This window comes from Alnus glutinosa, chromosome 4 (genome assembly GCF_958979055.1).
Source record: "Alnus glutinosa chromosome 4, dhAlnGlut1.1, whole genome shotgun sequence".
NCBI lineage: Eukaryota > Viridiplantae > Streptophyta > Magnoliopsida > Fagales > Betulaceae > Alnus > Alnus glutinosa.
The window spans coordinates 16,668,324-16,693,833 of NC_084889.1; the positions used below are offsets into that span (position 1 = coordinate 16,668,324).

The 25,510-nt window shown below is 40.7% G+C and overlaps 1 protein-coding gene across 4 annotated transcripts in view; it reads right to left on the reverse strand.

Moving 5' to 3' along the window:
- The window catches only part of LOC133865732 (nuclear-pore anchor), a 78,966-nt gene that overhangs the window by 31,767 nt on the left and 21,689 nt on the right, over window positions 1-25,510 (reverse strand). For all 4 annotated transcript variants that reach the window (XM_062302185.1, XM_062302187.1, XM_062302186.1 and 1 more), the window contains exons 11-18: window positions 20,793-20,885; window positions 20,109-20,157; window positions 11,398-11,501; window positions 11,252-11,320; window positions 10,478-10,612; window positions 10,282-10,386; window positions 10,065-10,178; window positions 9,785-9,863 (exon numbers count right to left, since the gene is read on the reverse strand). In XM_062302185.1, coding sequence (XP_062158169.1) covers window positions 9,785-9,863; window positions 10,065-10,178; window positions 10,282-10,386; window positions 10,478-10,612; window positions 11,252-11,320; window positions 11,398-11,501; window positions 20,109-20,157; window positions 20,793-20,885 — 748 coding nt within the window. The remainder of the gene's footprint in view (window positions 1-9,784; window positions 9,864-10,064; window positions 10,179-10,281; window positions 10,387-10,477; window positions 10,613-11,251; window positions 11,321-11,397; window positions 11,502-20,108; window positions 20,158-20,792; window positions 20,886-25,510) is intronic.

Here is a 25,510-nt window from a genome sequence, read left to right on the forward strand (position 1 = left end):
TGATTACATGTACTCTCTTTACATTAGACTAGAACTCATCTAGCTTTATCTCTTAGGACTCTCACTGTGAACATAGAAGTAGAATACTAGAAGGACTCTTTCTTATCATAGAACTCTATCTTATCAAATCAGCACTAGAATTTCGGATAGGAGATGTAGTCCTACCACTTGTCTTCCGAATAGATTGCAACGCACAAGACTCAGATTTGGATTGTGAGTCTTGTGCGTGAGTTGTGTTAATACCCTCCCGCAAGATCAACGGGGGAGAAGACACGTTGAGCTTGGAACATAGAAGTTGAAACCGGTTGGAGACAAGAGGTATAGTAAGCAAATCAGCTAGTTGATCCGAACTAGGGATGAATCGAACATTCAAAGACTTATCAGCAACACGTTCTCAGACAAAATGGAAGTCAATTTCCACATGCTTGGTACGCGCATGGAAAACTGGGTTGACCGACATGTATGTAGCTCCAATGTTATCACACCACAAAGTTGGTGTAGAAGAGAGACCAATGCCAAGGTCTAGAAGGAGGGCACGAACCCAGAGGAGTTCGGCAGTAGTATTAGCAACAGCCTTGTATTCAGCTTCTGTCGATGATCGAGAGACAGTTGGTTGTTTGTGGGAGCTCCAAGAGATCAGGTTGGAACCAAGAAAAACACAGAATGCACCTGTGGAGCGACGATCGTCTGAGCAACCAGCCCAATCAGCATCCGAGTAACCTGCCAAAGATGTACTGGAGGTGCGATGAAGAAGCAGACCATGGGAAGGAGTATGCTTCAAATACCGAAGAATCCGTTTAACCGCCTGCCAATGAGGTTTGAGTGGTCTATGCATGAATTGACACACTCGATTGACAGCAAAGCTCAGATCAGGACGAGTGAGGGAAAGGTATTGCAGGGAGCCAACTGTGCTTGGGTAAAGAGAAGGGTCTTCCATAGGATCACCAGTGAAGGCCGAAAGTGTGGAGGAGGAAGCCATGGGAGATGTAACTGGTTTGGCCTCAATCATATTGGTTTTCTTCAAAAGATCCAAGATGTACCTGCGTTGGGAGAGTAGAAGACCAGATTTCACCTTAGTGACTTCAACGCCAAGAAAATAATGAAGATCACCCAGCTCTTTTACTGCAAAGTCATTACTTAGAAGCTGAAGTAACTCAGTAATGGCAGCAGGAACGGAGGCTGTAATAATGATGTCGTCTACGTAAATAAGAAGATACATAGTGACATCCTTGGTCCTATAAATGAAGAGAGAGGAATCGGCCTTAGAACCCACAAATCCGAGCTGCAATAGTTTAGTGCTCAAACGAGAAAACCAGGCCCGGGGAGCCTGTTTTAAACCATAGATTGCTTTCTGCAGTTTACACACATGCTGAGGACAGTTGGGGTTGATGAATCCGGGAGGTTGCACCATATACACATCTTCGGACAGAAAACCGTGAAGAAAAGCATTCTGGATGTCAATCTGTTTGAGAGGCCAACCTGCTGAATGAGCAATAGAAAGAACAGTCCGGATTGTTGTAGGCTTCACAACCGGACTAAATGTCTCACCATAATCAAGGCCATCTTGTTGATGAAAGCCTTTGGTAACAAGTCTGGCTTTGTGACATTCAATTGAACCATCCGCCTTCCTTTTGAGTTTAAAAACCCATTTACAGCCAACAACATTATGGGAAGACTGCGGAGGAACTAAAACCCAAGTCTGGTTTTGAAGCAAAGCATTGAATTCTACCTGCATAGCATTCCTCCATTCAGGAACAGTAATGGCTTTGGAGAAGCAGGTCGGCTCGACACCTGTAGATTGAGTTTCTGCCAATAATACCCGAGGAATTGGATACCTGATGGTGCCGTCCGTAAGCTGTCTCTGCTGAATAATATTATTCATGGATCTTGTACACATGGGATGAGTCCGAACAGGAAGGTCATCCTGGCCAGAGAGTGAACTAGGCAAGCTATGTTCTGCAGAGGAAGGGGGAGATTGACTGGAAGACGACATGGAAGGAGAAACTAGTACTGGATGGGAAGGCCTAGTGGAGACAGATGCTGGAAAAAGTATAGGAGGAAGAACAGAGGATGGGGTAGGTGATACAGAATCTGTGGATGAAGGAACAGCAGCAAAGGGGAATCGATTCTCATGAAAGATGACATCCCGTGAGATATACATTCGTTCAGATTCAATATGAAGGCATTTATAGCCTTTGTGATGGGCACTATAGCCTAGAAAAACACATTCTTTTGAACGAAAAGAGAATTTGTGGGAATTATATGGACGAAGGTTAGGAAAACAGGCACAACCGAAAACCTTAAGAAACTTATAATCAGGAGTCCGATGAAAAAGTTTCTCAAAAGGAGATTTGTTTTGCAATAAGGGGGTGGGGAGCCGATTGATTAGATAGCATGAAGTTAAATAGGCTTCATCCCAATACTTTTGAGGAACATGACTGTCGGCTAAGAGAGCCAAAGTGGTGTCAATTAAGTGACGATGCTTCCTCTCGACACATCCTTGTTGTTGATGTGTGTGAGGACACGAGATGCAATGAGAAATACCAATAGATTGAAAAAAGGTATGTAGATTTCGATATTCACCACCCCAGTCAGATTGAACACTTTTAATTTTGGAGTTTAGTAAGCGTTCAATCATGACTTGGAATTGAAGAAAAGTTGACATAACATCGGATTTGGATTGAATAGCAAACACCCAAGTATAACGACTAAAGGCATCAATAAAAGACACATAGTAACGATTTCCATTAAACGAAAGAGTTGGGGAAGGACCCCATACATCTGAGTAATCTAAAGGTTGACAAATGCGGGAATTGGAAATAACAAATGGCAGTTGATGACCCTTGGCTTGAGGACAAGCAGTGCAGGGAGAGGCTGCCTTATTGGAAGTAACTGGAAGCTGAAATTGAGAGAGGACACGGTGGACAGTGCGAAAGGCAGGATGTCCGAGACGCTTGTGCCAGTGAGCAGGGAAAGTGCGTTCACCTAAGGAGGCTTGTTTTATTGGTGGAGAACTTGAAGGAGGAGTGAGTTGATACAACCCATCCTTAATGAGGCCTTGATGGAGGATGGTCCCTGTTTGAGAGTCCTTGATCACAAAATGAAAAGAGTGAAATTCAAAAAAGACGGAATTATCAGCAACAAATTGTCTAACCGAGAGAAGATTTTTGCAGATTTGAGGGACACGAAGAAGTTGATTAAGAATACAAGACCGACGAGATAATGATAAAGACGCAGAACCAGTATGAGAAATTGGCAAACCTATTCCATCTCCTACACGGATTTGATCCTATCCAGTGTATTCCTCATGTGACAGATTGAGATTCTGGAGGTCGTTGGTAATATGATGAGTGGCCCCTGTATCAGGGTACCATGTGTCCTCAGCAGGCAGCATCGGGGACGAGTAATAAGCCTGAGGAGAAGGCTGTGGAGAATCAGAGAAGGAAGATGACTCCTGCCTCTGATAACAGCGAAGAGCTGTGTGTCTAAGCTTGCCACAAATCTGACATGTTGGGCGGGAAGAGGATGCAGCATCCTGAGAAAAATAAGAGCCTCGTCCACGATTGTTGTTGAATGAACCACGACCACCACGGTGATACGGTCGGCTACCACGACCACGAGAACCACGGCCTCTAGCCATGGGAGCCCGAGAGGAAAGATTGGCCACTGGTTGTTGGATGTCAAGAGTTGGAACCTGCTGTTCCAGGCGCATCTCATGAGCAAGGAGAAGGCCGTATAACTCATCAATGGAGAGAGGGTCAACCCGGGTAGTAACTGAGGTAACAAAAGGATCAAACATAGTGAGCAGAGTTTTCCATAAGGCTGAGGATGTAGCACAACCAACAACATGCACAACATATGGTTCGGAAAGAGTTGAGATAAGGATGCTGAGAATCAGTTGATCTCTTTGGCACCACACAAGATAGTCTGGGTTGACAATAGTTGCAGCAGCTCCAGCGTCTGTACTGGAATTTGGGATTGTTTGAGCCGGGACTGGATTGGAGCCATCAAGGAATCCGTAAGAATCCTGTCCCTTGATATAAGCGAGGACTTGTGTCTTCCACGCCATGAAGTTTCCTTTAGAAAGCTTGATATGGAGATTGGGGTTCATGTTTGGGACGGTAAAGACAACTTGCTGGGGGCTTTATGTTTGGGGTTGAGTGGCCGTGGAAGAAGGAGAGTCAAAATCAGAATCAGCCATGAATCAAGACGTTTGTCTATGAAAAGGCTCTGATACCATAATTTAACTTTAGAATTATTGGGTTTTCAACCATGCTCAATAACATGAGCGTTCATTCATATATATAGACTGATTACAAAAGACTTTGAATCAAACACTAACTCTGATTACATGTACTCTCTTTACATTAGACTAGAACTCATCTAGCTTTATCTCTTAGGACTCTCACTGTGAACATAGAAGTAGAATACTAGAAGGACTCTCTCTTATCATAGAACTCTATCTTATCAAATCAGCACTAGAATTTCGGATAGGAGATGTAGTCCTGCCACTTGTCTTCCGAATAGATTGCAACGCACAAGACTCAGATTTGGATTGTGAGTCTTGTGCGTGAGTTGTGTTAATAGATCATGTACTCAACTTCCTATAGCTAACTTTGTATGCTATCAGCATCTTTCACCCTCATATTGTTTCTTTGTATCCAAATTGTCTTTTGTGTTTCTTGTGCTTGCTTTAGTTGGGTGCATTTTGTTGTGTACTTCCTCTATACTTTGGGCCACCTTACACTTTTTATAATATTACTTTTTACTTATCAAATTAAAATTTGTCTTCTGTGTCTTCCTCAAAATTAACATGAAGAAATTAGTAATCCAAAGTGGGGTAAGCAATGCGGGAAAAGATGGGAGCTCTACACAAAAAAAATACATGGGAGCTAGTCGAATTGCCTTGTTTAAAAAAGTCAGTTGTATAAAAATGGGTGTTTACAATGGAACATAAGGTTTTTTATTTTTATGATAGGTAAGCAGAGAAATTATATAAAAAAGTAAAGGCGCCACTAAGCATACAGGAAGTATACAAAAGAACACATAAACAACAAAGAGAAACAAATAGGAAAAAACCCAAAAACAAAAGGAAACCCAAACACCCCAACAACAAAGGCCATCATGCCTTGCCCCAACCAAAACCCCTAACCTCATAATTAATCGAGCACTCTAAGTTCATCACCTCTGTACTCTCTTTAAGCTTATGAGTGGAGACTGGAGCCTCTTGACGCTGCTCCTCATCAACTTGAGTCATTAAGTCTCAAAAATACTTCACATTCCCCTTATGGGAGACCCCCAATGTTTAAAAACAAAAATCACCAACCCCTTCAAAATCACCTCTCTTCAAAGATTCACCCACTTCTAAGGACAGAGGAGGGCACCCGACACCACAAGCCAAATGTTGGCCTGCTGAAGGACTACACTGGAGAAGAAACCCACGTCGAAAAAGATTGACCGAAGGCTTCCTGACCGCCAAAGTCTTAATCGGCTACAAAGAATGGAGACCCAGCGGAGAAGGAAAGACGATGGTTGCCGCCACAAACTCTACTAACAAATTCTGGTATAACTCTTTGCTTCCGAGAAAGCTTCGGCACCGACTTGGATTCCAATAGATATATTGGCGCCCCAAACTCCGACGTCACGGGAAGCGAGAGGCCAAGACATTCGCCCAAGGCAACCGCCCCTGAAAGAGTGGCATCAAACTTTACAAACCCATCAATAGCGACCATAGAACCCAACGGAGCAACACCAAGCAAAGACGAATCACTCGAGGAGTTATTGTGGGCCGAGGAGAGGAAGGAGTTATCATGCTCATATGGTAATGAAACAGCACGTGAAGAGCACCCCAACGAGCAAGATCTTTTGATGACTGAACCAAAGCCTCTGACAAAAAAAAGTCATCCCTAGCCGCCACAGAGGTCAACTACGGTGGGAAGAGAAATTCACGTGCACATATGGCATTGGATCGCACCCCAAAGAAAAACCCGAGGCTTCCGAAGAAGGAACTGGCCCCTCAGACTAGAAAGGATCCTCCAAAACAACCTAAGACGAAACCTCCAGGGAGGGGCGAGCAGTAGCATGCTCCGAGATCACGCAACCCTCTTAGCAACCTAATGTTTCTAGCGATGGGACCGACCCCTCAGATTGGACTACTCCATCCAAAGTCACCAAAGACGTCACCTCCAGAGAAACTAGAGGGTTCTGGCCAACCTACAACCCAGACTCGCACCCGAATCCGAATCCAACAAGAGCCCAGAAACTGTGACCAAAGGATTCATAGTCGAACTAACCCTCTTGACCTTGGGCTTAAAACAACAACCCAACACGAATCCAAAACCTTTTACAAACATACATAAATTTCTTAAGCACCTAGCCAGCACCAATACTGCCCACCTGACGCTTAAGCACAGAAGTGGACTTAAGGCCCAAACTACAAGCACGGCCACAAGCCCAATCCAGAACCTTAGAGAAATGGTCAAGCATGCTGAACCACTACCCAAAATGCTCAAGAAACTTCCTAGTAACACCAAACTTAGCAAATAGAAAGATATAAGAGATTGGTGGCAAAAGGCATTACTCAAACTTATGGGTTAGACTGCGATGAGACATTTGCCCCCGTAGCAAAGATAAATTATATCCGAGTTCTACTCCTTTGGCAATGAATTTAGATTGGCCATTTCTGCAACTTGATGTGTAAATTGATTCCTTCATGGAGATCTAGAGGAACAAGCATACAAAGAACTTCCTTATGGCCCTCAATTCCCCTTAGATAAGGCTAAAGTTTATAAATTGAAGAAAGCCCTATATGGACTGAAACAAACTCTGTGCGCGTGGTTGGAGAGATTCTCCAAAGCTATGAAGAGATTTGGCTATAAACAAAGTCAAGTTGATCATACACGATTAATCAAAAATTATTCACAGGGAAAGGTAACTGGTCTTATTGTTTATGTAGACGATGTCGTGTTGACTAGAAATGATAATGAGAAAATAGTTTAAAAAAAAAAAAAAATATTGGGCAGCGAATTTGGCATAAAAGACAAGGGCCATTTGAAATATTTTTTGAGCATTGAAGTTGCAGCATTGAGACATGGCATCTTCCACTCCCAATGAAAATTTGTTGTTAATCTACTGAGAGTCCGTTTGGGTTTGCAATTTCAAAAAGTATGCTTTAAAAATAACGATTTTCAAATGTGGGATTTTAAAAAGTGATCGTTAAAAACGTTAATAAAACTTTTTCTTACTTATCAAAAAAAAAAAAAAAAAAATCTTAAAAAACGTAGTTAAGCATTTGGCAAAATCGCAGTTTAGCCTTTAAATTACATGTTAGCTTTTAAAATTCTGCGTTTTCAAAAAAGCGCTATATGCCTAGATGTTTACGTTTTCAAATAGCAATTTTTAAAAAACGCAATTTTCAAACGATTCATTTTCTGCGATTTGATTTAAAGTCACGCTTTTTGTCTGTTAAATCGCAATCCCAAACGCATCCTGAAGAAAAAAATTATGATCGGTTGTAAGGTTGTTGATAATCTTGTGGAGCATAGTAAAAAGTTCAAAGAAAGTGATAAGAGCCCACTTGTGGATAAAAGCAAGTACCAACAGTTGGTTGGCAAGTTAATATATTTGTTGCACACTCATTCAAATTTTGCCTATCCAGTCAGTGTAGTGAGTTAGTTTATGCATTCACCTCGAGGATCCCATATGGAAGGAGTTTACACATACTTTGATATTTGAAATCTTCACCAAGCAAAGGGTTGATTGCCTGACATAATCATCTGAAAGTAGAAGCTTATACGAACGCAGATTGGGCTAGATCAACCATAGATCGAAGATCTACTTCCAATTATTACACTTTTGTGGGAGGAAATCTTGTAACCTAGCATAGTAAGAAACAATTAGTGGTTGCTAGATCTAGTGCAGAAGTCATGGCCCATTAGGGGTGAAATAATCGCCCGCTAAGCAAATAACCGCGAAACCGCCTATAAAACCATTAACCACCCTACAAAGACGGTTAGCGGTTTTTACATAGGCGGCTAACAGTTATAACTACTAACCGCCTTTATTATTATTATTATTATTATTATTATTATTATTATTATTATTATTATTATATTTTTTATTTTTTATATATAAAACGACACTCTGCCCTACAAAGGTGATTAGCGATTTTTACATAGACGGTAAGCGGTTATCACCGCCCTTTATATTTTTTTTATATTTTTTTTTTTAAAAAAAAAATTAATATTTTTTATATATAAAACGACGTTTTGGTGTTAAACGCCAAAATGGCGTCGTTTTGGAGGTTTAACTTTAACCTAGACCTAAAGATTAAAGAACTAAAAAAAACCCTAACTCATCTCCATTCTCTCTCGTCTCCCTCTCCTCCATGCCACCAGCCCGCCCCTAGATGAAGCGGAAAATGCAAGAAAAGGTATTAATTTCTCTGTTTTTCTTTAAAAATGATTTTTAAAATCTCTCGTTTGGTTTCTGGGAAAGCTATAAAGGAAAAAAAAAATAATAATAATTGCTTTTGGGTGTTGTTCTTGCACAAAGAGTGAGAAAAAGAAGTCAGAAAAAAAAAATTCTGTTAGCGATGAAAAGAAAATCGAAGCAAATGAATCACCCAAACGCAGTAAGAAGCTTTTGATGGTTCAAACTTTTCAAGTTTTGTTAATTTTAGCAAATCGGGATTTCTTTGTTTTTTATTGGATCTGATTTGCTTCGAACCTAGTACTACTCCTTGTGGACACAAGTAAACTCCAAATTAACTCCAAATTAATTCCTCTATTCTTGATCTAAAAAGGGCTACCAGTTGGCGGTTGCCGGTTTATAACTGCCAACCGCCTTCTGGTAACCGCCTTTTCACCCCTATGTTGCATGGGATTTGTGAGTTAAGAACTTGGATATAAATTCAAAGAGCCTATGACATTATATTCTAACAAGAAGTCCGCGATTAACATTGTTCATAATCCAGTCCTACATGATCAAACTAAACACATTAAAATTGATAGACATTTTATCAAGGAAAAATTGTGTGCAGTGATGATTTATATACCTTATGTGAAGATAGCTAAGCAACTGGGAAATATTTTGACAAAAGGAGTATCTAGCAGAGTTTTTCACTCAGCCTTGTGCAAGCTGGGAATGCGAGACTTCTTTGCCTCAGCTTGAGTGAGAGTGTTGAAGAAGGAAACTTCCCAAGATGGCTTATCTAATTTTATTTACACTTACTCATTGATTATATTTCCATATTAGATTGTATCAATTTTCTATATAAACGATGTAACAGTGTCTGGCGATCATCAAGGAAAATAAGAGTATTTTGTAGTTCTGCCTCCATATTTTTCCAAGGGCACATAATCTGGCAAACAGGATAAAGTTTTGATTTCAATGGACACATCCACTCTTGGAATTCAATATAGGATGTTAACTTCAGATATCAATAGTTGACTTTGGGAGTTAAAACAATCATCCAAAGCCAATTACATGGGTTTTTAACTGGAATTTAAAAGGGAAAAAAATAAATAATAAATTTAAAAAAATAGAAGAAAAAAAGAAAAAGAGAGAAAGATATGGCAATACACGCATTCAATTTTAAGAACGCCAGGAAAAAGAGAGAGAGAGAGAGAGAGATGGCAATACACGCATTCAATTTTAAGAAGGCCAGGACATAGACTATCAAGATTATTAGATTAACTGCCATAGGAATCAGTAAACAAAAGAGGAAAGGCTAAATTTTGCCATGTGTGTATGAGAGAGAGAGAGAGAGAGCAAAAGCAGAGACCTGGAGCAGCTTCTGCAGAATAGGACAGGGATGATTGACGTTTATGTTCCTCTTCGTATAACCTTTTGTACATGGCAACCTATGAAGAAAACAGGACGAAATTATGTAAATCAAAACATTCATGCTACCAACAGCATGTCACAAAAGTAGTAGCAATAACAACAAAACCAACCATAACAAAGAAGTTAAGACCATTTTAATGAGTACCTATCAAAAAAATAATAATAATGAGTAGCAGGCTATCAGACAAAATAGAAGTTAAGACTTTGTAGAAGCTTACAGAAGCGTGAAGGGATTCAATCATGCATCCTTGCTCTTCAGCTCTTTGTAATACAGCTGCCACTTTCGAGGCAGCTTCGGCTGTATGATTTTTTAGCTCCATTTCAAACTTTTCCTGCAATCAGTACACGGAAAAGTATGAAAAAGGTTTTCAAGGAAAAGCACCATTTTGCCAAACACACGAATGCTACATAGAGACAAGAAATTTTCGGACCAACCTTGAACTCCATCTCTCTACTTTCAACCTGATCAGAAAGATTGCGCACAAGGCTCCTGAGTTGGACATTCTGCTCAACTAATCCATTTATGTCCTTAAACGTCAACTGTTTATATGTTTCATCCAAAACTAACATCAACTACACATCAATTACTTACAAGGAGTCTTGCTGAGGAAAGAATAAGCAACAAACTTACAAGGCGTTCTGAAATGACTTTTTCAGTATCAGACTCTGCATTTGTCCCAATAGTTGTACCATCAGCAAGACTATCAAGCCCTGTAGACCCACAATGAAGTTGTATATCTCGGCACTCCTTAAGAAGAACCGTCACCTAAGAGATTATCACCCAACAACATAACAATGGTAAGCTTGCACCAAACCCTACTATAAGTTGCCCTGAACACTAGAATAAAAGCACTGTCAACATACTTCAATCAAGAGTTATATTTATACAAAGCAACACTTTGGCAAAATGTATACGATATCATCTATATATATAATAGGGGAATCAATAAGAGCAGTGCCTATAATTGTGACAAGTGGAGTCTTCAAATTTTGACAAGTGTCCGTTAAGTTGAAAAGAATCAAAATGTGTTTAAACACACTTTCCCATGTAAACGGTGAGTTTAAAGCAAAGTTATTTAGTTCCCAAAATCCTATAGGCTTTGCGTTCATAAACCCAACCTAATAGACCTAGAAGACTTATTTCTATTGAAGTCTTATTCATATGAAATTCTTATCCCAGCACCATGCCAAAACTTTGGAAGTTCTTCATGTAATTTAATTGTATCATCCCTTAAAAATAATCTGGTACGTTAGAACTGAAATAGACATATCTAAAATCATTTAATAGATATAGCGAAATGATTCAGTATCAACAGTAAATCAAGAATGGAGATAAGGCAGAAGAATGAAACTCTCCATATATAACTAATTAATCATCAGAAATGATAATCCTCTTCACATTTACCTGTTTCTGGAGGTCAACAATCTCCTTCTGAGCAAAAGTATAGTCACGTTCATGCCTCCTCAAGTAAGCCTGAAAAACATAGGCATCAGCACAACCAACCACAAAAATAATCAGGACAGATAATTCCGTCATATATGTCAGAAAACCTTCAATTCCTGGATAGTTTTCTCCAAGTTTGCCCGTTCAGACAGAGAGTTCTGCAGTTTTTGGTTGATCATTGAATATGCCTCTGCCATTCTCTCATGCTCCGCTGCATAAATTCAATTATTTATCAGCACAAACAATATGACACGCCGAGCAACAAGTTTAAACACACCAATTGATGCGGAACAAACCAAGATTGAGAAGAGAGTTAACAGAGAGAGAAGAAAAAGAGAGAAGATGCCAAGGAGAGAAGAGAAAACAAGCTAGAGGAGAAGAAGAAGCACCGAAGAGGAGAAAAGATGGGAGAAAGAAGAGAAGGTGGGAGACAACAACAGTCGACCAAAATTTTCAATTCATCATAAGTTACCAAATACAATAGAAAACCCTTTTAAACACTAAGAGCTTAATCATAATCCTAGTTGTACTTTTTTTTTTCATAAATAATGTATATTCATTCAAAACACAGAGCGCAACCCAAATACACAAGATTGTATAGATACCCCTAATCTATGGAGAAAGAACATAAATCTAAAAATTTAGAAAAAGTAGAAACAGACAAAGTATACAAGGTTTGTAGCACCAACTTCTTCGAACTGAGCAAGCCAATCTCACTATCATCAAAGTTGTATGCATTCCACTCCCTCCATACACACCACATCAAACACAGTGGAGCCAACCTCCATAAGTGAACCACCATGCAGTTGCCCATTTGCCCCCTCCAACTTCCGAACAACTCGCTCACCCTTCGAGGCATAATCCACGCAACACCAAAAAGCTAAAAAAGTGCACTCCTCATCTCTGTTGCAACCTCACAATGAAGGAATAAATGATCGATGGACTCCCCACAAGTCTAATACATACAACACAACTCCATCACAATAATATTCCTATAATGTAAGTTATCTAAGGTTAAGATTTTGCCTAGAGTTGTCATCCGCACAAAGAATGCCACTCTCGGGAGAACCTTAATTTCCAAATACTCTTCCACAAAAAAAGTGGATTGTACAGGAGTAGACACAACCAGATAGCAAGACTTCACTTCAAATTCCACCCCCTCCACATAAATTTCCACACTCACACTCCATAGGGTCCCCCTACCTCCTTAGAAGACCAACCACCCCTCATACTACCATATTTGATGTCTACCACCTTCCTCCACAATGCATCTCTTTCAATAGCAAACCTCCTTAACCACTTACCCAGCAATGCTCGATTAAGCTGAAGCATGTTTCTCACTCCTAACCCACCCGAGTCCTTCGGAGTACATACATTTGACCAATTCACCAAATGAAATATAAATTCATCACCAATACCTCCCCAAAGAAAACCCTCTAAAGTTTTTCAAAACGATTACCCACTCCCGCAAGAATAGGAAAGAGAGACAAATAATATGTGGGCAAGTTAGAAAGAGTACTTTTGATCAACGTTAACCGACCGCCCTTTGATAAATACAACCGCTTCCACCCCGCCAATCTATTCTCCATCTTCTCAATAATGCTACTCCAAATATTGGACGTCATATACTGAGGACACAAAGGAAGACCCAAATACTTTATTGGCAAAGAAGCCACACCACACCGAACAATGCTAGCCAAGCCCTCCACATCCCCGACATCTCCGACTAGAACAATCTCATTCTTAGAGAAGTTCATTTTCAGCTCCGATACCGCTTCAAAACAAAGCAACAAGCATCTCAAGTTTCGAAATTGTTCAACACTAGGCTCACAAAAAAAAGAGCAAAGTGTCATCTATAAATAACAAATGAGACACTATCATTTCCTCCTGATTTCTTGAGCCCACAAAATACCCAGAGATGACCCTGCTCTCCATCATTGCAGACAACCACCTACTTAAAGCCTCCATCACAACTACAAACAATAAAGGAGACAAAGGACCCCCTTGTCGTAGTCCTCGTGAAATACTAAAAAACCCCGAAGGCAACCCATTAATGATAATGGAAAAACAGACTGTAGAAATGCAATGAGCTATACAACCTCGCCAAGATAAATTTCGAAGAGCTTAAAAATTGTAAGACATTCACCAGTACTAACACCTTTGCAAAAAACCCTCTGATTTTAACAACATACACGAACTTCAAATACCATCTACTCGTAACATCTCAACAATCAAGCGATAAAGGAAAATGATCGAATAACAATTTAGGTAGCCTCCTCTGGGAAACAACTGAAAACATGGCTTCCCATTAAGAAGAGAGAAGAAACATGTCCATTCTAGAGCATGACAGAGGGTCTCGGTTACAAGACGAAGTGAAATTATGCCGACAAGAAGGATATCCAAAAGGCCCTAATCAAAAATGGATTCGAAAAACTCCAACATACCTCAGAAAGAACGGAAATCGCTCAATCACTCACTCGGGAAACGGATAATATTGAAATCACCCCCAATGCACCACGGCAAATTTCACCAACTAATCTACCCAGCTAGTTCATCCCAAAGCAGTTCTCTATCATAGTCGACATTAGGTCCATAAAACAGCCACAAAAGCCAACTCAAAATTGCTAATCTACACAGCTAGTTCATCCCATAACAGTTCTCTATCACAATCGACATTGGGTCTATAAAACAGCCACAAAAGCCAACTCAAAGTTGTAAGCAACATTTCTAACTGAGCAAGTAACAGTAAATAACCCCACACATTCCACAACTCTTTCTACCACCCTCTGAATGCACAATAACAAGATCCCTTTAGAAGCCCTACTCGAACACAAATAATACAAATCCACATGTTAATAGACTCAGCAACTGCACACAATAGCCCTTGACAAAAACTCTTGTTTAGATTCTTGTAAACATACAATGTCAACCCTTTCAAATTCCAAGACAATATCTTAGGCTTCACTAAGAACAAGTTGAACCCGTCCCTTTACATTCCGACTCTGCTAGAATGACCTCCCTTAAGGTCATAATTGATTCTTTTTCTATCATCACCAATTTATTCAAAAGTGCAAAGATGTAACCCGATTACATAAAAAGTATACAAGAGAGACACCTAACTAGAACAAGAAAAAAAAAAAAAAAAATTCTAAAATAACATCAAAGATCATAATATTAGAGTCAAAAGCTACAACCCAATAAAAAAAGTCTTGGAGAATAAAGCCTTCAAGTTCAACAAAGTCTTCTCACAATCCTCGAAACTCCAATCATTTCTTTCTGTTCCAAGACACCACATAAAGCAGACAGAATCATCTCCCAAAATGCATCAAGATGAGACCTACCACCAATCTCTTACCAACAAGCAAAGAGATCTATCACCCAACTAGGCATTACCCATGCCAACCCTACAATGTTGAAGATTGCATTCCAAAGAGCTCTGGCAATCTCACAATGGAGTAGAAGATGATTGATTGACTCCTCATTCTCCTTGCACATGCAACACCACTAAACCACAATAACATGCCTGAGAATATTCCCTATTGTTGTTGTCCAAGCAAAGAACGTCACTCTCAAGGGAACCTTATTCCGCCAATACCCCTCAAAGAAAAAGGAGTACTATCATGGAGAATAAGAACACAATAGTATGATCTGACATCAAACAGCCCTCCCTTAGAGGGTACCCAATAAAGCTTGTCTTCACCATCCGCTCTCACACTAAGGAATACAACAAGGAGAAGAACAAGGTAAAGAGATTGAACTCTCAATCATGAGCTACTCTACGAAAGTTAATATTCCACTAATGAAAGGTATTAGAGAGCCCCAAATGGTCTGCCGCTGCAGCTTGCTTAAATGGGCTATTCTATACAAGTCCAAAAAAGCTATTTTTGCGGGCTTGATCCGCGCACCATACGTCATGCCAAAACTTAACCTTAGAGCTATCACTCACCACAAATCTAGGACGACTAAAAAGCGCCCCCAACCCCTCTTAATAATTTTCCAGAGCCCCACCCCATCCAACCCATGGACCTCACTAAAACACCACCCTCTCAATAACTACCATATGAAGAGTCCACAACCAACCTCCGAAAGGCTCTCTCTTATGAGCATAGCGCCAAAGCGACTTCCCAAAAAGAGTTCGGTTGAACACAAGGGAATTTTGAACCTTCACCCTCCTGAGATTGATGTACACACCTTAATCCAGCTAACCAAGTGATATTTGAACTCTTCACCCATGCCACTCCACAAAACAATCTCACTGCAACATCTTCAAGTGATTGGCAACATCAACCGGGAGGGAAAAAAACAGACATGAAGTAGGTAGTCAACTTAGATAAAGTACTTTAAACCAAAGCAACTCTCCCACCCTTTGGCAAGTACATTATTTTCCAATCAACCAAACAGCACTCTACGTACTCAATGACGTCAGCCCAAATAGATTTGGCCTTAAACAAAGCTCACAATGCAAGACCAAGGTATTTCATAGGCAAAGAGCATAACATGGAACCCAAAATACTAGCCAGACCTTTCGGTAGTGATGACATTGCCAACCAGGACCAACTTTGATTTAGTAAGACTAATCCTCAAACCAGAAACTACTTCAGAGCATAAAACCAAATTACGCAACTTGCAAAGATCATATAAATTTGCTCTGCTAAATATCAAGGTATCATCTGCAAACAAAAGATGAGAAATAATAATAGATCCACCACTCCAGGCCCCAACATGAATCCTGTCAAAAGACCTCCATCCACTAACGCAGAGATCATTTTTCTTAACGACTCCATTAGAATAACAAACAAAAAGAGAGACATTGGGTGGCATTCACTAAGACAGAAAATCGCACCGAGGAAATAAAAAATAAAAATCTATCCATTTACACCATCTATCTCCAAAACTACATCTTCTTGACAAATACAACAAAAAATCCAAATTCACATGGTCATAAACACTTTCAAAGTCAAACTCGCACAACACACCTGGAATCGCCGATCTAATCCTGCTATCTAGCACTCATTGGCAATAAGAACAGTCTAGAATCTACCTACCCTTGATGAAGGCATCCTGAGGCTTTGAGATGATCTTCTCCAGCACCATTTTCAACATGTTAGCTAGAACTTTGGCAACAATCTTGTACACTTCCTCCAATAAGCTAATAGGTCGAAACACCTTAATGTCTATGGCCCCTGGTATCTTCGATATAAGAGAATGAAGGTGGCATTGAGGCTTTTTCCAAACATACCTCTAGCATGAAAATCATGCAAGACATTCATAATGTTTGCTTTGAACACCTCCCAACCTACTTGTAAAACCCAAAGTAAAACCATCAAGACCTGGAGCCTTGTAACAACTAAGGGCTTCCACCACCTGGGAAACCTCATTCTCCTCAAAAGGTCTCTCAAACCAAATGGCTTACGCACCCCCTCCCCCCCCCCCCCACCACCCAAAATGGACTCAAGAGAGAGGCCATCCAAGGTCGCCAATTATATCGCTCGGTAAGCAAATTGTGATAGAACTGCACAATATGTTCTCTAATCCATGTCTGATCTAAAGAAATATTGTACAACTAGCCACCAATTGTTTTATGGAGTTGTTCCTTCTATTTGAATTGGCCGCTCAATGAAAGAACATTATGCACTTGTCAACCTAGCATAACCAAAGCGCCCTCGATTTTGTCTCCAACTCATCGCCTCCAAAAGAGTTGTCCTCTCTGAATCATTAACCATTGTAGCCTTCCTCATTATCTCCTCCCCGTATAAACCTTTCTCTTCCTCCAAACCCACTAGAACCCATAATTCTTCCAACAGCACCTATTTCTTTCTCCCTATGTTGCCAAACTCCTCCACATTCCAAGCTCTTAAATCAGCTTTTAAAGAGGTCATAATTGATAGAACAAGATAACCTCAAGATTCCCTCTATTACCTTAGAAAATAAAAAGGGGAACTAACTAGAACCTTCTGGTTCGATGGCAATGAACAAAGGCATCAAATCTCTCTCAAATCCCTCACAAAACAGCCCCACAAAGGAATGCAAACCCCTTGACTTTCTACAACACCCAATTTGAAGATTCTAATGCACAAGAAGCTAGCAAAAAAAAGAGAAGCTAGCATTTCAATTACAGGAGGGAAGAGAAAGATGAAGCCACCGCGTTCCCCCAACTCTTCCGCACAGGAGAAAGAAGGGCCAAAGAATTTAAGCTCATAATAGAAACCCTCTCACCACCTATAATGTCTAACGTCTGCTCCAAAACATTAGGACCACCTTCAATATTAGCTATGCCAAATTGAGGTAAAAAAAGGCAAAGCATCTACAATAGCTATACTTGGAGGATCATCCAATTCCAAGTACCAATCAACCCTCATACAAAGAATCGAGACTCCAGCAACTAAGTCACCGCCAACGAGGTCTACGTTTCAATTCGTAAATCCAGACTATCCAGTGAGAAGTGGTGGGTACTAGGGGGTCAAAGGATGACGCCTTTGACAAGGAATTGCTGGCAAAGCTCTCTGATTCAACACCCCTCGAACCGCATTGACTCCCCTTACAATCTTCGCCAGAATGAGCAGCCGCGACAACAGGAGGTTGCAGCAAAGCTACCGACATTCCAGCAGACTGAGCAAAGGTGGAGCTTGCGTCCGCACTTGCACCCGAGCCCGAAGATGAGACCCCTCGTGCTTGATAACACTCTCCATTTAAGCGAGAGTTTGGTTCTGGGCCAAAGATTTTTAAGACAAGACCCATTAAGAGTCAGGCCTAAAACTTTATCTTTTGCCCACTTGGAATGGGCCCCCAAACAAGGGCCTAGAACAAGCGCACCAATAGAAGTAAACTTAGATAGTGAATGGGCCCTTCCATCTAAATTTGGCTTCAGCTCAGCGACTGCAATCCTCGCAAGGCCGACACTGCTCTCAGGATTAGGAAAGTCTTGGCCTAATTCTAGCTGCCCTGCACACAATGTCACTTTCCACTTGAAAGAGGGATGGATCTGGGCTGAAGCTAGCTATTAAAACGGGAACCAAACGGAGATTAGGCAACATGAGGCAGGTCTGGAATAAGCGCACCTACAAAAGAGTGCATTGGGCTTCGATTCAGCACTACAGCCCTCATAGGGTCTAAATTATTCTCAAGACCACAAAGGAGTTGGCCCAACTCTAGCCTGTCAAAACAACAGTCCACTCCCACCTTTTAAAAGGACAAACACATTTCTAAGGGTGCAAAGATCCAAGTTTACACCCAAATCACCACTAGAATCCTTTGAACAGTCTGCAACGTATGGAATTTCAGGATTCCCTTAGCATTCCCCAGGCGCACCCCTACTGCTAACAACCCCCCCCCCCCCCCCCCTCTTCAATTACGCGCCTATAAGGTAATTGCCGAAAACTGCCCCGACTGTACTACCGCCTCCGCATACGACTGTTTACCCACCTCGATGGATTACCACCCATGCCAAACAAATGAGAACTACCTTGAGGCTTCCAGGTAGGCAACCACTATGGAGAAAGCACGAAAGGAGGACTAGAAAAGATCAGAAACCTTATGACGCTCACGAGCAAAGCCTCTCCAACCCGTCCTGTCACTTCCTTCCAATAAGACAATAAATCCTTTCCAACCACCAATTCCATAATCCGCAAGAGACAAGAAACAGAAGTGACGTTTAGAACAGTATTGGGCAAAGAAGGCTTTGTTTCCAACCCTCAAGGATTTCACAAATTCCTTCAACCCCTCCACCTAAGATAAACCCTCCATTGTAACCAACAGCGAAGATCCACTGACCTTACCCAGGAAAATTGATACGAGAACACATGTGCATCTTTCATTGATATGTAAAAATGAGATCCCATCCTCTGTCAAAAACTCAAAAAACTTTGCTTCGACGAAGAACCAACTCAAATAACCCAGGAAAAAATAAAAGACCAGCAAAAGCTGGCTAGATGCTGATGTCAAAAAACAAACAAGTAGAAAAGAAAACAAGGGACAAGCCTACTCATGCCAACGAGAGTAAGAACTTGGCCCCATATTCTTTCCTACCACATATATAAATGCTGCAAATCCTAGAGGGTTCTTTTCTTCTTCGATAATAAAGGAGATTAGCATGCATTACAGAATTTTGGCATAATAAAATATAAAAGACGGTTAGACTCAAGCAATAAACCTGGAAAAGAGACAATAAGTAGCGTCCCATATAACAATTATTCAAAACTAACTAACTTCTGTCATTGGATCAATTTTTGGGCCAGATTTTTCAGCATGCACATAACAATAAAATATGCATGTATGTATTCCCATATGAACACCAATCAGTTGTCTAGGGAAATTTTGCATAATAAAGTGGATCGTTTCAAAAATGAAGGTGCCTTTCAAAAGTCTATTCTCGATAAGACCCATACAACTGGTGTCCCATTAGCAGGGAATGGCTGCATATTAGAAAATAAATTAGCAATGTATTACAACTAAAAACTGACAATATGCACAAGGGAGACAACAAAATCACATTTTTAGGACTTTCATTCAAGTTTTTTTTCAAATAACCTTTAGCATCGAGAAGGAAATTCCACTCAAGCATAGAGGGCATAACATTTAGAAAACGGCAGGTCCGTTCAATAGTTATAGACATGTCATCATACTAGATACAAAATTGAATTATTACCACCTGAACAGTTGATGAAAAGTTCCCCACCCCACCCAAGAACAAAAACAAAAGGAGTTACATGCATTAAGCAATTCACTGGCAATCAACAAAATCAACAATAGACAAAAATCGCCCTATTTGGAAGGGGATAAAAAGAGATATTCTCACGATGAAATCAATGTTAGCAAATACCTCTTTCATCCAAAATGGCTTCCGCTTTCTCCTCTAATTCATATAAGACCTACACAAGCATATTTGAGCTAAAATAAGCCTTCTTCCTTGCTTCTAAATAAGAAAATGACATCCAACATGTATAAAACTGTGTTCAACAATAAATTGAAATACCAAATGAGGACAACAGTTTACAATAAGGTAGTGAAAGACATTTGAAGACCTGGAAGAATAAGAAGAATATATTGGATAGAAGGGCGGCAATTGTTAAGCAATTTTTTTTGTAGAGCTTAGCATAGAGAGACTATAATCATAGGATATTCTACCCCACAAAAGTAAAAAATAAAAAAAAAAAAAAAAAAAAGACAGAATGCCCAATATAACAAATTTCAAGCTGGAAGAATAAGAAGAAACCTAAAGCCTAAAGCAAAAACAATAAAGTTAATCCAAAGCGTATTCTTACGAAACAGGACCAGAAATGGACCTGATCTTTAAAGTCACTTGAAAAAGATCACTAACTATTTAAAAGTAAGAGATATGCTAATGGATAACTCTAATATATTAGTTCAGAATAAGTACCCGAAAATTCTTATTACAAATCATTAAGTATAAACCAAAGTATTGAAATTCAAAATGCATGGAAATCATTATACACCACCCTTGCGCAAAGATTATGCATAAATTAATGCACCATGAAGAGCATACCCGTTGCAAAATGGCCTCAGATTGCTTCCTTCCCAACTGTTCATGTCTCAGGGCATCAACAGCCTCTTGATATTTCGCATACATTTTAGCCAGCTAAAAAACAACAAAAAGAATAAGAAGACAAGCAAAAACTATAAAACATACGAATCAATTAAATATGAGAAAATTAAAGGTGTGTTTCTTTTGATATAAAACGCTTTTAGAAACACTTTTTACATTTTTAAAATGTATAGTACAATCAAAAAATTAAAGTCAACAAAAAAAGCTTTCTGAGTCCAAGGAAAACTAGCACAAAAGGGAGATGTTTTTGCTTTAACAAAAGTGAAGCCATTTTCCATCTCATTTAAAATTAAAAACAAAAAACAAAAAAAAAACAAATTGCACATATTTTTCTATCTCAGCACAAAGCAGAAACCATTTATCATTAACTCGCATAACATTACTAATTGGGTAAAAAAAAAGGCAAAACCAGAAATTGCTCATCTCTCATCCAGATTGCATATAAAAATATATATCTTTTCCTCCATTTCCAACTGTTACTTAACCACATCTCTCCATCAAAGGAACCAATAAGTTAAAGCCCCTCATCGATGAGTTAAAGCCCCACATCTAACCACATGTCGCCTATAACTTGCGACCATTCATCGAGGTAAGACCTTTGATTTCCTTCAAGATTGTTTCAATATGATATTGTTGTGAGCTAATCAACCATGTCGTCTTTTTTTTGGGGGGGGGAGTGGTGCGAGTGTTTGTACTCAGGGACGGAACCAAGCTATTTACTAGGGGGCTGGGTGTAATTCTAAAAGTAAATATAACAAAATATATTTTCTTTTTATATATGAGATAAAAATTAAATATATAACAAAATATATTTTCTAACAATTAATTTATAACTAAATCTTCAAATACTTAAACAAATAAATTATAAAACATATCTAATGTATGACATAATTAAAGACATAGATTCTAAAAAAAATTATTAACTTAATATTGGGTGGTGGAAGGTTCCTCGATTCTCCGGCTAGAGGAAAGGAGGGGTTTCTCTTGTAATGTTCTATTGAGGACCCTGTGCACTGGCTTGGCTAAAAGAGACGGAGTAGGAGGAGCTGCTGCGAATTGATGGCTCCAAGGAGTTCTTTAGTTTTTTTTGCGAGGGCCAGAAGTTGTTTATCATCCGGAGAGATGGTAATAGGTTCGGCCGATATATGGAGGGGGAGGTGTAGGCAGTGGGTGGTCGGAGAGGGCATGTTTTGGTGCCTAAGGGTTGTGAAGGGTGAGGATGCCATCATTTTGTCACTAAGTTGAGCAAGGTGAAGGCTTTTTTTGACTCTTGGTTTGGATCCTCTGACGGATGTTGCGTTCGTCGTATGGTGCTAGCTTCTCAATGGGGAAGAAGGCTGGATCTGGGCTGGGTATGGAGCCAGAGAAGACTGCGGGAAAGGGACCTTCGGGGAGGTGCATTCGCCAACACTTATGGAGGTGGTGCGCTCGGTGGTGAGCACTTTTGCTTTGGAGCAGGGTTCATCAGTGCGTCTTCGTGATCCATTGGTTAAGGACTTTTCTGACGCAAAGGGGACCTTGGGTAAAAAGTTCACTGCTCGAGAAATTGATGCTTGTCCATTTGTTGATGCAGACAATGGTGTAGGTCTACAGCGTGGTAAGAGAAAGGAGACGTTTCTCCTTGGGGCATGGAAAGGAAAGCTAGAGAAGATTAAGGGGTTTGTGGATCAGGTGCTGGCGTGTATTCTTGAAGGGGTGAAGGAGTGTGGGCCCTTTTTGAAGCCTTATACCCCTAAGCCTACAGGGTGCAAGAAAGGGGTAAATTTGTTGGCTTTCACATGTAAGCCAAAGGTCAAGGCTAAATCTAAGCCCAAACCCAAGCAGGTTTCTATTTTGATTTTAGAAGTGGATATCGGGCCTGAAGCAGGATTGGAGGCGAGTCTCTTCGCCCCAGTCTTTGGTTCATCAAAGACATCGTCGGAGACTATTGGGTCTCCTCCAGCGAGGTTAGATGATGTCGAGGATCTCTTTTTGTTCCCGCCTAAGACGGAGCTCTTGCTGACAACAAATCAGAAACTGTCAGTTGCAAAGGTCATTCCCTTGATCTTGCCAGTAACAATTTTGGGAGCCTCGCTAGACTCAACAACCAAGTCTGGTGTTTTCCGGGATGATGGGTCTGCTCCGACTAGCTTGAGGCTAGAATATTTCGCTGACGGTCATATCCAGCTTTCGTCAAGGGCGTGTTCGTTGGTAGGTATGTCTACCCTGAACCCCTCAGCAGATTGAGGTCCCACAAAACTCTCCCAAGCCCTTGAAGTTTTATAATTGCAAGTCCAATGCCAAGAGGGCATCGAAGATGGATGTTGGCTTTCTTACATGAGAGCATTTGTTGGGTTTCAAATCTCTACCTGGTTTTTTGCCTTTAGCTGGTGGCTCGAGCACCGAGTGTTCTGGGCTATTTTCAATGGTGGAGACTAATGGCTCACAGGAGGTCACGCCAATGGATGTTTTGGTCCTAGCGATATCGTCTGACGTGCTCCGGCTTTTTAGGTCTATTGTGAGGTCGAAGTTGTATGATGACATCGGAGGTCATTTTCTGATCCCGCCAAGATCGGTGCTTCCCCCAGATTATGCCTAGTATATGTTGTCAGACTTCTTTCAGCATCCATCTTCTTTGTGCGTCTTTTGGCTTGATGGGCTTGCTTTGGCTAGGCTTATATGATGGCCTCGCTTCCCACATGGTGGAATTTTTCCATTGCCAGTTATCCTTGATTCGGTTGTGGTTGACGTTTCCATCTCTCCTCTAACCAAGTATTCAGACTTGAGTGAGACTTCAAAGGGGGGTGATCACAAGAGGGAGAGTTAGGGTTAGATGGAGAGGTGGGTGATTTCGACTACTCCGAGGTAGTGCAATATGCGAAGGACATCTATCCCATTTTGGGGATCTCTTGTGGGGGTAATGAGAAAAAGCTTTTGAATCATTTGTTAGTTCTTGAAGAGAAATAATGTCATGAGGTTTTCATTTCTCCTTTTTTTTTTGATAAATAAGAAAACTTTATCAAGGAAAGTGTAAGGCACCCCTAAGTATACAAGAAGTATATACAGGAACCAAAGCTAACTTGCAAAAACCCAATAAAACCTACAACACCATGGCCTAGAAAACAAAAAAAACAAAAACAAAACAAAACAAAAAAAAAAACCCCTACAAAAGGACCCAACTAAGAACAAGACTACCCACTACCCACCAAGGCACAACAAGCCTACAACATGTGTGCCTTGCCTTTCCTATGCCTAAAGGGATCTTTCGCATCGCTATAATTGATGGAGCTAAGCAAATTCAGAAGCTCCCTTTCTCCTTTAGACTTCTGGCACGCAATCAACTGGAATTCCTCTTCCATGGCATCCCGAATAACCATGGCCTCCTCCCCAAAATCCCCATCCATCGCCTAATCTGTGGGCAATCCATTCCAATAATCATCTTCTTCCTCCTCCCACACCACAATCTCCCCGTTATGATCAAAACCGACTAGCCAATTCCGAGATTGGGAGAAACCATTTAAGCAACCACTAGGAGGGGAGGAAGGACCTACCACCCCGCCATTGTTGACCTCTTGAAGCAACACAGGAGGGACTGAAACTATCAGGGGAAGGTTGAGAAACCCCTTCCTAAAAAGGCCTTGATTCACTGGCGTCTCTGTCTTCTTCAATGTAGGAGGCTTTGCCACCTTTTCCACTAGCTGCTCTGCAACTGTAACCATCTTATCAGCGTAGCAAACAAACATCTTCGCGGCTTCCAGGGAATCAGAAAGTAGCACTTCATTCCACTTCAAAGATTGCTCTTCTCTCAGTTTCTTCGCCCTCCTGTAGTAACACTGAAAAGACTTAGAAACCACCACGGGGAGGGGAGAACGCAGCTTCTCTCCCAAAACAGCTACTCCAGCGAGAGACGGAGGGGCAAAACAAGGTTTAGGAATCTGAAGCGTCCCCAATAGAGTGAACTTAAAGATAGGAGCCGAAGGAGCAGGATCCGCCGAAAAACCCAAATCCAATGTCGGCAAAGGGGAGAAAACCGTATACTTCAGAGGCTGGAGTACGGCTAGAAGACACCGGAAACACTTGGGAGCTGCTCGACTCAACCCGAAAGAAGATGTAAACGAAGCCGTCCCTGTAACTGCCGCCGACGAGGGCTCCGACCTAAAAGAATCCCCAACAAAAACCGACGAAGCTGGACTCGCACCCTTTGTGGCTCCCAACAATGTAACCTCCAAACCCCAGGAGGAAGTCGATTCAGAACCAATCCAAAAGACACCTCCGGTGTCGTCCCTGGCAAGCATGGCGACAGACGGGAAACTTTATGGTCCATTTGGATGTTGAATTTTTTAAATCAGAATTGAATTTTTATTCTGTTTGCGAATTTCAATGTTTGCCTTTTAAAAAAAAGTTGAATAAAATAAGATTTGTTTAGAAAAAGTTGAATAAAATATGATTTGTTTTTGAAAAAGTTGAATAAAATATGATTTGTTATTGAAAAAAATAGAATCAAAATCATATTCTGTTTCCAAAATTTTGTTGCCAAACAGACCTTTAGATTTCCACATGAGTCGGGCCACAAGGAAATCTAAGGGTTTTCGATTCAGCCCCGACCCGGCAAACCGGTCCAAAAGTCTCCTTATAGCCCGGCCCAATGCCAAACAACCGGGACCCAACTTACGCCACAT